This window comes from Haliotis rufescens, unplaced genomic scaffold (genome assembly GCF_023055435.1).
Source record: "Haliotis rufescens isolate VD_foot unplaced genomic scaffold, xgHalRufe1.0.p SCAF_19, whole genome shotgun sequence".
Classification (NCBI taxonomy): Eukaryota; Metazoa; Mollusca; class Gastropoda; order Lepetellida; family Haliotidae; genus Haliotis; species Haliotis rufescens.
Genome location: NW_025963879.1, coordinates 16442871 through 16456840, shown reverse-complemented (window position 1 = coordinate 16456840; position 13970 = coordinate 16442871). Strand labels below are relative to the sequence as shown.

Here is a 13970-nt window from a genome sequence, read left to right as displayed (position 1 = left end):
TCTTTAATTCTACTGTGGTATTCAGGGGGAGCATTCTCCTAAAAAAGGCAGGCTCTGACAAAACATTTGAGTTTTCTTAATAATTTTCTCAATAGTGTCTTGTGTTTCATTTCTAGATATTTTTGACATGGCATATGGACTTAGCATAGCACAACTGACTAGAAGAAGTTTTAGTAAACTTTGGCTATGGTGTTGCACATGGAAAGATGAAGCAGTAGCAATGATATTTACCATGGGAATCCAGAAACCTGAATTATGAATACTCTTCCTTTATATTTCAGCATTGAAGAACTTACGGAAACTTAATTTAAATAGCACAAGCCTTTCAGCTCTAACCTTTGAAGGATTGAAGGTGAGAGTTTAAGCTGTAATTGGTTATATGGCTTCAGGTTATTGAACAAGTCGTTCACAAAACATCCCTTTGGAAAATGTTTCTCACATAAAGTCAATTCCTAAGAACCCCCACCTTATTTACACTTGTATTGATCAGTATCAGAAATTCCATACTGTACATTTACATATGAACAAGAATACTCAAAATGAATCTTTTCATTATATTCTTTTGTGTGGGGAATACATCAGTGAAATTCATTCCTGTGGTAATGATACTGGTCATGAGAAGTTAAGGTTGGCATCTGGTTGCCTCAATGTTTGCCGAGCATTAACCATACTTACAGAGGCCACCACCAAGTGGCACTCATGCCTACCTGGCATAGATGATACTTACAGAGGCCACCACCAAGTGGCAACCATGCCTGCCTGGCATAGATGATACTTACAGAGGCCACCACCAAGAGGCACTCATGCCTACCTGGCATAGATGATACTTACAGAGGCCACCACCAAGTGGCACTCATGCCTACCTGGCATAGATGATACTTACAGAGGCCACCACCAAGAGGCACTCATGCCTACCTGGCATAGTTAATATTTACAGAGGCCACCACCAAGAGGCAATCATGCATGTATCATACTAAGAGGTTGCCATGAGGTTGCCTCAAAGTCTGCCTGGCATGGGCAGTACTTGAAGAGGTCACCACCAAGTGGCAACCATGCCTGCCTGACATAGATGATATTTACAGAGGTCACCACCAAGTGGCAACCATGCCTGCCTGACATAGATGATATTTACAGAGGTCACCACCAAGTGGCAACCATGCCTACCTGACATAGATGATATTTACAGAGGTCACCACAGTTGGCCACCATCCCTGGCATAGTTGATACTTACAGAAGTCACCACCAAGTGGCAACCTTGCCTGCCTGGCATAGATGATATTTACAGAGGTCACCACAGTTGGACCCCATCCCTGGCATGTATGATACTTAAAGAAGTCATTACCCGATGGTTTCCATGTGTGCATGGCATGTACCATACTGTACACACAGTGGTGACCGATTTAAGTGTGTTTTTTCAGTTTGGGCATTTGTAAAATTGACATGTTTGTTGAGGTTCAATACATAGCTAGGAGGAACCATGAAGCCAGCGTTTACTCTCCAACTTACTGGAACTTTGGAAAATGTGTATGACATCACCTTGGTACCATCCCAGTTGTTAGTCAAACCCACGGTACCATCACAATTGTATGAAACACTTGGTACCATCAAGAATTAATGGTTAATGAAAACAAACCTTGCATTTGGTATATTTTTCCAAAACGGAAGTGAATATATTAAGCTGGAAATGCATATTTTAGAGTAGTTAAAGGTACTGGGCACCGTTCCTCAAAGCTACATTAGCGCTACAATGATCGTAAGCCTATGTTAAAGTATGGGACTTACGATCACCTTAGCGCTAAGATCGCTTTGAGGAACGGGGCCCTGGACTTAGTTTTACTACATTAGGGATCAAAGATGAACATAGATACATACTGGTTAGCTCAGCTGGCACCTAATTTGGTATAGCCAGAATTGTCATTGATACATGTGGTGGGAAGGGTGTGCTTCTGTTAGAGACACCTTTCCAGCCCACACCATGCAGTTGTTCAATTGTTTTCATTGTTAGTGAAGCGGTCATCCTATCAATAAATTGTTGTTATGAAATGACGATAATGTCACCAATTGTCCATGACATCACAGATGGATTTTATGTGATGTCCTACCAGCAATGGATTCACTACTGTCTGCCTTGTGTTTGGGTATTGGTAATATGCAGAGAAGCTCACCTGAGTGTCTTTTGATATGAAATATTAGCAACACAAGTTGATAAAAGTTAATAAAGTAAAGGCTTGCTAAAGAGTTTTAAACTTTAATGAACTAGTGTTGTTGATATGTTTTTTTATGAAAAGACATGTTTGTGAGATTCTTTGTAGCATCCAAAATCATTCTTTTTTTCATGAGTAAACAGTAATAACCAGTGCCTTGAGTGTAAAATTAGAGCTAACCAGTTTCAGTGGCAGACAGATAATCGATGTCATTTGATTGTGGCATCATGGTTACTGGTGCTGTCACAATTGGGCTGCAAAACATTGTGATGCAATTCATTTTGACGATATCTCCCGTGGAAGCCAGTTTCGGATAATAACTAGAGTTACCTACACCCAAGCCTATGATATAACATAAGTACAATAATCTGAAAAATATGGACATTTTTTGTGTGTAGTGTTGTTGTTTGGGGGAGGGGGGGAAGGAGAGAGATGGAATATGTCTGAAATATGTCTGTATTTATTTTATTAACTAGATGAACAATTATTCAACTGGACAAAAATGTCACCCTGTGTTGGTGTTTTTCCTCAGTAGTGGAGGTCACTTTGACCTTTCTACTTCCCAGGCACGACTAAGGAAGCTCACATGCGGACATTGATCTGCTCTTTGTTCTTTGCAATGCTTGCAAACTCACTACATTTAGTAATAAAATTTGACAGAACCAAGTCTTTTTGGTGAAGGAGAAACTATCTTGAAGATTGTTTTTTCTGGAATTGAAATTGGCTTAGGATTTGATCATATCAAGTTTCACCTCTGTGCATATCAGTTTGATGCTTCTGTTGCAGCTAACCACACTTTGTCATTAAGATTAAGAAAATAATGTATCACTATTTCTGTTTATAATCAGGCATTTCATAGAAAGAACATTGGGGTTGTAATTTCCAATATTGTGATTTAACCATTGCTTGAGAGAACCACTTCTGTTCTTTCAGGTTTTTTTTGTGAGATGCATCCATCAAAGGATGGAATTAGGAATTTAGGAAAGGGGATCCAAGTGTAATATTTTTCAATGTATATTTTGTATGAGTTGGGTGGAAAATGAAAGTGTATGTGTAGTTTTCAAAAGGTAAAAGGTTTTGTGTCAAAACGAAGTTGATGTCCCGTCTCACTGTGTGTAACACTGACACTGTTAGTACTATCAATTGGCATAGCCAGTCAAAACATTGTCTATGTCATAAACTGTACGAGGTATGAAATGAAAGATCATAGAGTCATCTGAGAGTTGAAAATGTCTAAAGTCGATCTCATTAAAATCAGTTAGTTTTACTCCAATACAGTACCTCTATGTGAAGATACGACACCTCCACAGAAGTTTGAGCCAGGTAAACCCTGAGCAAACCCTTTACCGCCCAATCAAAATGAAGGATACATGGGTTCTTGAGCCAGTCAGATGTCAGCTTTTTTTAACAATTCCACTTCATTTCTTTACCATTTTGATTTGGAAATTTTGATTTTAGCAAAATAAAACCTGCACAGAAAACAAATCATCCTTCTATGGAACTACTGTTTGGCAGTAGAAAGCCATGGCTCTCAGAAAGTGTAAATAATGGTGTGACATTAATTATTCACTTTCAAGCTTCACATTTGTTTTTCAAGAAATGTGTTATGCATGTCTGATTGCTTCGCTTATTCGAGCAGAGAAATTAGAAGCCTTGTTGCTGAATTGCTCATTAGAAAGTTCACCTGATCTAAGATTGTCACGCAGAGGTATTGTGTCAGAGTAAGGTATCTATTTTAATGAGATTGTGTGAAGTATGGATTGATATTACGGTTTTATTTGTTCCAGGAGAAGTTGCCAGCACTACAGGAGTGTGATGTACGGTACACGGATGCCTGGTGACTATAGGAACCCACCACTTCCTGAACTGTTGCTAATAAAGTCAGCAATCTCCCTCAACCGACAACTGGAGGACTAGTCCTAGCCTTGTTTGTGCCTACTGAGGATTGGTAACAGAGACAAACATGACCGTCTGCTCACTGGCAGACGGCAGACTGCTATCCTTTATGACAGCAGTCCTACAGATGTGTCAAGATTTGGTGCATTGTAGTTCACTGTCATCTCAGTATGAGTATTGACGACAGCTTAATCAGGAGCTGGTCAGTGAAATCACTTCATCTTCATGCAAGCTGAATGGCGTTTAAAAAACCAATAGGAAACAGCTGTTTCTGCTTCTGCATTAACACTGGATGTGAGTGTATGATTAATGCTTCTGTCAATAACAGATTTGATTGGTACAGCAACAGAATCATTTAGAGAATTGATAATAAGCAAAAGAAGGATGGAAGCTAGTCAAAGCCAGCATCCTTTGATTCAGCATTGCAAGCAAAAACAATGAATGGCAAAGCCATGTGTGCTTGTTTGGACCTATTTCCGCACAAGAAGTATAATGGAGAAAGGATTTGATTGTGCACTTGCTGTGAAAACAGAGTGTATACTGTTCTATAGTTGTCTCCTAATTGTCTGTGCTCCTGTCCAAACTCTGTGTGCAGTATGTCATCTTCATGTGTTCATCTGGTCAGCTGATTGTGTACATAGAGTGTCATATATTTTGTAACAGCTGAAATTGTGGGATATTTTATGCGACATTTTGATGACCCAAGGGAGGACAAGGTCAGTGTAGTGACATCTGTTGGATGAATCTGAAATGAGATGGATTCCTTCCCTTAGTGTTCACAAATTCTGCCTGTAGAGGGCAGCACTGCAGTGTTGGTAGATCGTGGCAATGGAAATAAGCAGTGTAGATTTCAACATTGTAGAATAACATGTTCTAAAATGTTCAGGTCACTGTTGAAGATGATTGAACCGACTTTCCTTGATCCCCTACAGTACAGCATCTTTCCAGTAATGGTAGCTTATGATGTTTTACTGTCCTAGACCTTGGACGGGAAATCAACCCACAGATTCAGTATTGACTTTACTAACTATTTTGCTGTTTTTTTCTACTGATCTTGACTCTCATAATACGGTCATTCCAGAGTTTCTGGAAAAATGGACAATAATTCATTGTATAATTCCAGTAGCCTTATGGGACCTCCCAGTGTAACACTCCCACAGTCTAATTAATCAAATTGATAGCGTGTGAGGGTGGGCCCATGTATGTTTATATGAGAGACTTAGCATTACACCAGAAGTCGGTTTGCAGTCCAGTGATATTGTTCCAAAAGCGGAATGCTTTTCGATTGCTGACGAGACACAGCATAGTCAGCAGGGTTTGAAATAACCAAAATTTCAACACATAAGGTGACACACCCTCAAGATGATAAAACAGAAGGTATTATTACAAAGCCGTGAGGCAGCCATACTTATTACAGCTCTGTGTAGATATTTATGGCTTGTCATTGTTACTATGGTAACGCGAGTTGCTGTTACCATGGAAACATGAGTCGTTGCCATGGTTATGTGACTTCAGAACTGAGTGCCCAATGTGAGAAAGGAAGAAGGAAGGAGATGAGAAAAAGAGAAACTTTGTATTTTTTACCAGAAGATTCTTGAATTAGAAGATTGAGGAATAAATGAAATGTCTTATCTTTTTAAGTGGATGTGGTGTGTTTGCTATGTTATTGGATGATTGTGAAAACTTTGTGTGAATTGCATAAGTCTGGCTTTAATTTTGCCAATTTTGAATTTTCGCCATTTTATACTGTAGTATTTTGGTGCATCAGACTGTACCCATATCTGTGATTTATGTATTAATTATAATTATCAATTGTTTAAAATGTTCATATGATTCATACATGTGAGTTGTGATGTGTAGCATTTGTCAGGACATTCCAGAATTTGCAAGCCATGATGTACAGTGCACCATGTATTTTGTGCTGGACAGCCATGTTAGTTCCTACTGGTCAGAATGATCTAACCACAATGCACTGTGTTGTCATGGCAACTTGATACCTGCCATCTGCAGGAGCTGTCCAGGGAGAAATCTTGTATTAACCAACATTGCAGCATGGTGCAGAACAAGGTGTTTGTGGCACTGATTAGAATAAAACTGTAACAGGGTTGGAAATGGAAATAGTTGGTATTGAAATAGGGAATTTTAAAAATACCTCCTGACACTATGAAATACAGTGATTGATTTATTTAGGTTACATTTTGTTTAGGCTTCAGGATTGGCTACAGTTACTTTTCAGTATCAAAACAAGGTTATTTAAACCAAGGGACCGGTAATTTATTATGGGGGATGGGGGCTGTGGGCGTGTTCAGAGATTTTTGATAAGCTAATGATCTGAAAATATTAACCCTCACATAATTCTTGTCATACTTTTGGATGACCCTCACCATGTCCTTGCACATATTTTCCAGTACCCTCCCTGAAAAGACAACATGAAAAAGCACTTTATATCATATTGTAAAATTTTCTCATCACACCCCCCCTATAATAAATGACTGGTCCCTAACTCCTGATTTGATTTTGCAATAAATATTTAAGCTTTCATCAGGAAAGGAATGGGATTGATAGAAAGTGTAGCTACATGATGTCAATTGGTTCCTAGTTAAATAATATAGGAATACATAAACTGGACATTGTTTGCAGTAATTAAACATGTTGATACATCAACTGGAAATAAGATAGGTTGGTCTAGGTAGGTGTTTGTGTCTTCGCTTATCATGCTCAACACTTAATCTCCTTTTCCCACAAGGGTACAGCATTGTTAAGCCATTTCTAGATAATCCTGCCTTGATGTTGTTGAAATATTGTGAAAAGTTGCATCAACTTGGTGGTCTAGGTCTTGATATTGCTGCAATGCTGCTGACAGCTTTGCGAGAATATTCTTATCGGAAGACAGTATGATATGCAAGTCCAGCATTATTAGAGGGTTAGTTACAGAAGGCATGAAAACATCTGCAGACATTGTATTGTGCCTGATCAGTAGGAACTGGAAGAGATCGCATTTGTGGAAAGTGTGCAGCTTGCTTTGCAGTGTCATGTTGTCAGCCATTAGTCACTCGTGAATTTGATTCATTTGTTGTTTTTTTCTAAAGTCTTTGTTTCTGACAGGTGCTGTGTTTAGTGAAAGAGATACAGAGTTCTTGGCATGATCGAATGAAAGTTTTGCATTTGTCCCTTTCTTAACATAATATAACTTTTGATGGAGGGTTTCTGCCCCTAGCAACCAGGAAGCTTACTGATGCTGAACAGTTACTGAAAATGTCTTTTTCCATACATATATGCTCGGCCAAGAGGCAAGACTGTCACTGCAATTGCCACATCTATACTACTCAAAGAAGTTTAGGACCACCCAATTCTTTCACATTACTATAGTTAATATGAAAAAATGGAGTGGTCCTTAAATTTATAGTACATAGTTGGGGAAATCATCTTCAGCCAACTATGGATACAATTTAACATGCTTCCTAAAAAATCTGCTTGTTGTTTTTCTACATTTTCTTTTCACTAAGCAGTCTTTATAAACCACTACTCTTTGATAACAATTTGGTTAACTATTTTTATTTATTTGGGGTAGCCTAGTGGTTAGATCATTTGCTGCCCATGCCAAAGACCTGGGTTCAAGTCCCCCCAGTGTGTTATTGCTGGGTATTGCCCAGCAGCAGTAAACCAAACTAATCCCAACAGGCTATATCTTTCTTTATCTGGAGCTGTTGATGCACTCACCAAAATGATTACTTGTTCTTAGTGTGTTCTCCAGCCTGTACTGTTTTGTTCAATGATCATATACTTTTATGTTAACAGAGTACAGATTGTCTGTAGCAACAACATGATGAGGTATTAGTTTGTGTAATTTTTGTTTTGACAGTGCTGTTCAGATTCAGTATTTGATTACAGGGTTGCTTGTTAATTGTGGCTCATGTAAGAAACGTAGCAGGCAGTGCCATCAGGGTGTGACCCCAGGCAGATCAGTGTTCATGTACGACATTGGAAGTAATCTTATTCTCTTCCCACTCTTCCAAGATGTCAAAATCATATTCCAAGTTGAACAAGAGGGTACTGAACGCTATTTATCAGGAACTGACATTTCATTGCCAATTACCTTTGGCTATGAGACAATTTGTTCCTGAAATAAAAAAAATAAAATTTGTTGGCTCCATTTATACCCCCCAAAAGAACAAAAAATAACAGAAATCTTCATAAATGCTGATAAAAGTGCCTGGTCAGGTAAAAATGAATAGAAAAAAATAATAACGGAGGGTCTGTGAGGATAGAAAGAATGAAATGGTCTGTTCCTTGCAGATGTGCTGTGGTACAGAATCCACTCACTGCTTTTTGGGATGTTTGCATGTAAAAGTTTGTTCAGTGCACACTGACTTTGAAATCCTGATGATCAGGGATAATATGATGAATGTCATGTCCGTGGGCAAGAATATTCATACACAGAAAATATTAAAAGAAATGGACCCTACTTTGATGTTTAGGATAAAACATGAAAGCTGTTTCTGCTGTGTGCAATTTTACAGATCATGTATTTGATGGGGCGGTTGGGTAGCCTTGTGTTTAAAGCGTTTTCTCGTCACGCCGAAGACCCGGGTCCGATTCCCGACATGGGTACAATGTGTGAAGCCCATTTCTGGTGTCCCCAGCCGTGATATTGCTGGAATATTGCTTAAAGCGGCGTAAAACCATACCTACTCACTCACTCATGTATTTGACTGACCCGAAAATGTCAGCTGAAGTATTGGCCTATCTTCCATAAAAAGGCACAAAGTGATAAAATTTCCAAGGGTTACAAACCTTAGTGACTGACAAAAAACCCTGCTCACTGACTCTATCAATTATGGGGCCCTGTTCAGTACCGACCATCAAGGATTGCTTTCATTGTTTATACCAGACCAGTTTAATTTCAGTTTCAGGGATTATTTGGTCAATATGACAAGTGGAAGGAAAAAATTGAAATGTTTCTGTTCATTTGAGGTTAAATTGTTCGAGAGGCATTACTTAGAAGTTGACTGAAGACATAGTAGAGATAATTTATTGATAATGACTTCTTTATTTTCATTAAAAGCGACATTTCGGTATAGATCCTTATACTGTTGTCAGCCTTGCCTTCAAAGTAAATATAAAAAGTTGTTATCCATAAATTATCTCTACCGCGGTACTTTGATTTGAGGTAAATTTCCTTTTTTAAAAGATTTAGCAAAATTTCAGGTCATGACAGTGTTTAATAACTCATTTCATATCAAACACAGCATTATATTATCATAATTTTTATACTTTATTTGGTGGTCTGGTAAACAAGAAAATGAATTGATCTGGTTTAAATTGAGAGAATAGCAATTGCAGCATCACAAGATGTGATTGTTTTTGGACTCATTAGTGACAACAGGAACAGTTAACATTAAACAGAAAGTTCAACAGACAAGACAGCTGTTAGAGGAGTCGTACTCTTTGGTTTGTTAGATATTTGAAAGTTGGTTGGTTTGTAAATCTTTTTTATTTCGTTTGTTATATGTTTGACAAAACCGTATTACTGTTGTGTTGTTGCAGTCTGTAATTGTTCCATGATTGTTTTATTATGATTTTAGTTGATTTATTATGAAGTATATGAAAAAATAACCAGTTTTTAAGTCATTTGATTATTCATGTGAAAGAAGTGCTCAGAAAAGAACCAGTCAGATTTTTGTCAGTAGATAGCCATGCTGGCATCCTGAATTAATGGTTATTGTTTTTAGTCATGGAGGGACTAATTTGTATGACACCCTTTTATAAATTTAAGGCCTGTTGACTGAATTCTGATCAATATCAATGCAAAAACACTGACAGTTATAGCATATTCACTGTTACACTTTACCCTTTCTACAATGTCTTAGTCTTAGCCTTTGTTACCATGGTTACCAGTATCCTCAGCTGTGCAGCTTTAAGTGTGAAACTCTGTGATTTTAGCTGATTAATAGTGCTACTAAGTTATGTGCCATGAAAGAGTGTATAAGCCTCAGTGCTGTGTGAGTTGATGTGGTCGTCCATGATGCCAGTAGTACCAAGTGTGAGTGGAGTTACGTAGAATAGCAACCTCCAGGTAGGATTTGATTGTTGTTTGACACTGCAGTCAACAGTATTCCAACTCTGTGATGGCATCCTGAAAATAATCATGTCTGGGCCATACAAATCTATTAACAATGATCCTCGCCATTGGGGTACAAGATCTAACCAAGTCACCGAGCCTGACAACCGTTTAGTCGCCTTTTACATGCTTATGTCACTGGGATCTATTCGAACCTTGAATCCGTGTGGGGATTAAAATATGATCCAGTAATGCATAAACTGGCTGAATTTATGTTGTCGTTCCTGGATATTATGGATTGTGCTAATACTATCAACAATTGCTTATTGAATGAAGGAAAGCAATATTATTCTTCGTATCTAATTTCAACCTCATAATGACAATATCGTAATTTCCTTCAAAAGTAAACTCTATCAATCTATGCTTCTTGTAAGAGACGATTGGATGGTCAGACTTGGTTACTTGGTAGATTGCATGTCATTGTATCCTAAATGCGTGGATTGATGTACATGTGTCAATCACTGGTTTGTCAGGTCCAGATTTGATTGTTTACAGACTGCCATAATATAGCTGGAATATTGTTCGTACAGTGTTAAACTACAAACAAACAAAAGTGAATGTATCCATGTTCATTCAGAAAATTGTGTATTTCATTATAAAAAAAAGGAATGTGTCAAACACGGAAAATATGTAAAATCACATTGATATTTTTCGTTTGATGATGGAAGTGTGAACCAATAAATTAAGACAAGAATGGCCAGGTTTAGGTTAAGTGTCTATTTCTGGACCTTGAAGTGAAAAACTATTCCAGATGTAAGTCTATTGAATAACTGATTATCATTGTAATAGTCTCTGGCATAATGGAGAGTAACATGACTATTTTTGAAAGGTACTTGATGTTGTTGTAGACCTGGCATTTACTGGTTGAAGGATGTCGGGGGGCCGTGTTGTCAAATGTGCATTTATTTGTTTTCTGTATTTTTGGTGTATTGCATAAATTCCCCATTGATGAAGCTGGCCTTCAATATCCTGTATTGTGAGATCTGATTTAGTGGGTCCAGTAGCACCATTCCTGCATGGTGGTGCTCGTGGACTCACTTCCTCTGAGGGGGCATCTCAAAACTTCTCTAGCTCATGTATGTTATGTACAAATATGAATAGTTTGGTTTGTACATGTTTGTATTCATATTAGACTGGTCTTTATTTACCTCATTACAGTGTATGCTGAGAAATATCTGAATGCTCTGGTATTTTGTTCTGACACTGAACAGTCTTTATGTATTATTTTATCAGCATAGTCAGTTGTCTTTTAATGTTCAAGAATGTTTATCTTGAAAATCAAATTTCTGCTTGGTCCTTGTAGACAATTCAAGATTTGGTAGTATGAATACAACTACGGACCAAATTGTTTTTGCTGATGATTATCATAATGAGAACTGTCTTCAACATTGGCTTCTATCATTGATCCATTGTATAAATGCTCTACTTGTGAAACAAGTGTGACCTTTCATCCACAGCTACTCCGTATGACACTACAGTGTCCAAGCATATTAATCACATGACATAAGTTACCAGTGCAGGACAGGATTTCATTTTATGACATTGTGTGCACACATTTATGACATTTTTTATCACTTCAGTTTGAGTACCAATCAAAACCATTATTGTTCTGATTTAGCGTATATTGAGGAAATCAACCATCTCTTTGAGCATTGAACTGTTTTAGCACTAGAAGTTCTGACTGTTTCTACTTACCTAGACATACTTGGTACAGGCGGCCTGTGGTCTGTGGCGGTTCAATTTGCTGTGTATTCACTCCCCTTCGGTGCCAGGATCCCCTGGTCTTGGTTCAAATCTCACTTTTGCCCAAATTATTATTACAAAACAGTTTAAACAATACCTTTTTGACAATCTCCAACATTAAGCTGACGTCCTATGATTGACTTTAATATGGTTAAAAGTATTCTTTAACTTGTTACATCTGGTTGATAAAACATGAATGATTTTACTGTCAGTGTCTGACTGCTATATCATATCATTGGTCAGTGTTTCTGGGCCAAATCTTGCAAGTTCAATTGAATTGGGATATGACAGAACTTGTTCCCTGAAGCTTCATATGAAGTTACTGTCAAATAGATGGTTTAGATCTTACATATTTCTTTGCTTGATTTACGAATTTACTGACCTTAAAAATAGAAAATTCAAAAAATAAAAATAAATCAAATCAGAAAGACGAGAAAAAAAAGTTCATTACTCTGACAGTCAAGATCACTTTGACAATGCAAATGACATTGTAATGCTGCTGGAGTATTTTACATCTATAATTTATGAATAACCCCAAAGTAGGCCAAGATTTATAAAAAAGAATTTAACTCCTGTCCAATGCATTATATTTCCCCACTGACCAAAGTTTTCACTATAAAAAGTGTGTAAATCAATAACAGAAAAGTCTGGCCTTTGAACAGATAATTGCTAGCTAGGTCTGATGATTAAAACAATCTGTACATTGTTAATTGGCTTCATGAGTGTGGGCATGGCACGTCAACACCACATGGCATGTATGTAATTGTACGTAGAAATTGCTGGAGGATTAGCAGTAGCCCCTGAAATATCCCAGTGGTATCAGCAAAGGATATGGGTGACATTGAGGTGAGGACCAGTAGGTAACACCTCATAAATCCAGACCCTGTTAGTCCAAACACCTTGCCTTCTGTGTGATCTTTTGAGAACATTGATATATACTACTCAAAATAAGTTAAAGGACACCCACAATTGGAAGGCTGTATGTTGCAATAACCACCAGCCATGACAGATTAACTACAGCCATATGAAAAAATCGGGCATTCTTTAACTTCTTTCGAGAAGTATATTTCGAAGTTACTAGTAATAATAAATCTGGACAACTGTTTACTTTCTTACCAACATTTGTCAGGCACAAATTTCAGGTTATAGTCTCATGCATATTGGTAGGCTCTTTCATATGCCAGGGCCAGTTGCAAGTGAAGAGTTGAAACGTTTATACTTTTATTTGGAACAAGGTGCTTTGTCAAACATTGGTTATATGAGGTAGTTTTCAATACATAAGCTCGAAATGCTTACATATCCCAGAACCGTGTACCCGGTCCCATTCCACAATGCTATCTTTGCGCTACAACTGTCAAGCTCACATCCTTTAACATTGACTTATGACGCCTGTAGCACAAAGATCACTTTGTCGAACAGAGTCCTGCACCAAGGGTTCAAGATTTCATTTAATTGTTGACATCTCTACTTATCGTATGTTTCCCCCCAGTATGTCCCTGCCTTTTATATGTATCTTCTCCAGTTTGTTTGCTTTTGTGATGGAGTTGTCTGCCCTTTGCGTTGTTGCCTGTGGTCGCTGAGCGCGTTAGTGCTCATCTTTTATATGCAGATCAAGCATCTGTCAAATGTCGGAATAAAACCATAAAATAAAGTCTGCCTTTGTTATTATGAGAGTTGTTGTGCATACACTGTATCAAGATTGAAGCAGTGGTCCCATCAAGATTCATAGAACGCTGCATACAAGTTTCTTCACTTGTGAATAGCTGAAATTGTATTATACACTCATACTCTCTCCAGTCAGCAGCATTCTAGGTTTCTCACAGCAACCTGCAAATTATAAATCTTTATAACCCAAATCTGATCCCACTAAAACTGAAAGCACGAGCAATATCCAGAACGAGTCACAAAATCCTGAGCACCTGTACCTCAAGACAACCATGACCAACCTGGATCCTAGTCTTCTCCAGATAAGATAAGATTTGTTTGTTGTTTAACGCCGCACTCAG

General features: G+C 37.9%; 1 protein-coding gene across 3 annotated transcripts in view; it reads left to right on the top strand.

Moving 5' to 3' along the window:
• LOC124137586 (C-Maf-inducing protein-like) overlaps positions 1-13615 on the top strand; it is a 109764-nt gene extending 96149 nt beyond the window's left edge. For 2 of the 3 annotated variants that reach the window (XM_046503951.2, XM_046503954.2), the window contains exons 18-19: positions 282-352; positions 3992-13615. In XM_046503951.2, the coding sequence (XP_046359907.1) occupies positions 282-352; positions 3992-4045 (125 nt within the window). In that variant the 3' untranslated portion in view covers positions 4046-13615. The remainder of the gene's footprint in view (positions 1-281; positions 353-3991) is intronic. The other variant, XM_046503953.2, reaches the window with a different exon arrangement.
• The last annotated feature ends 355 nt before the right edge of the window (positions 13616-13970 follow it).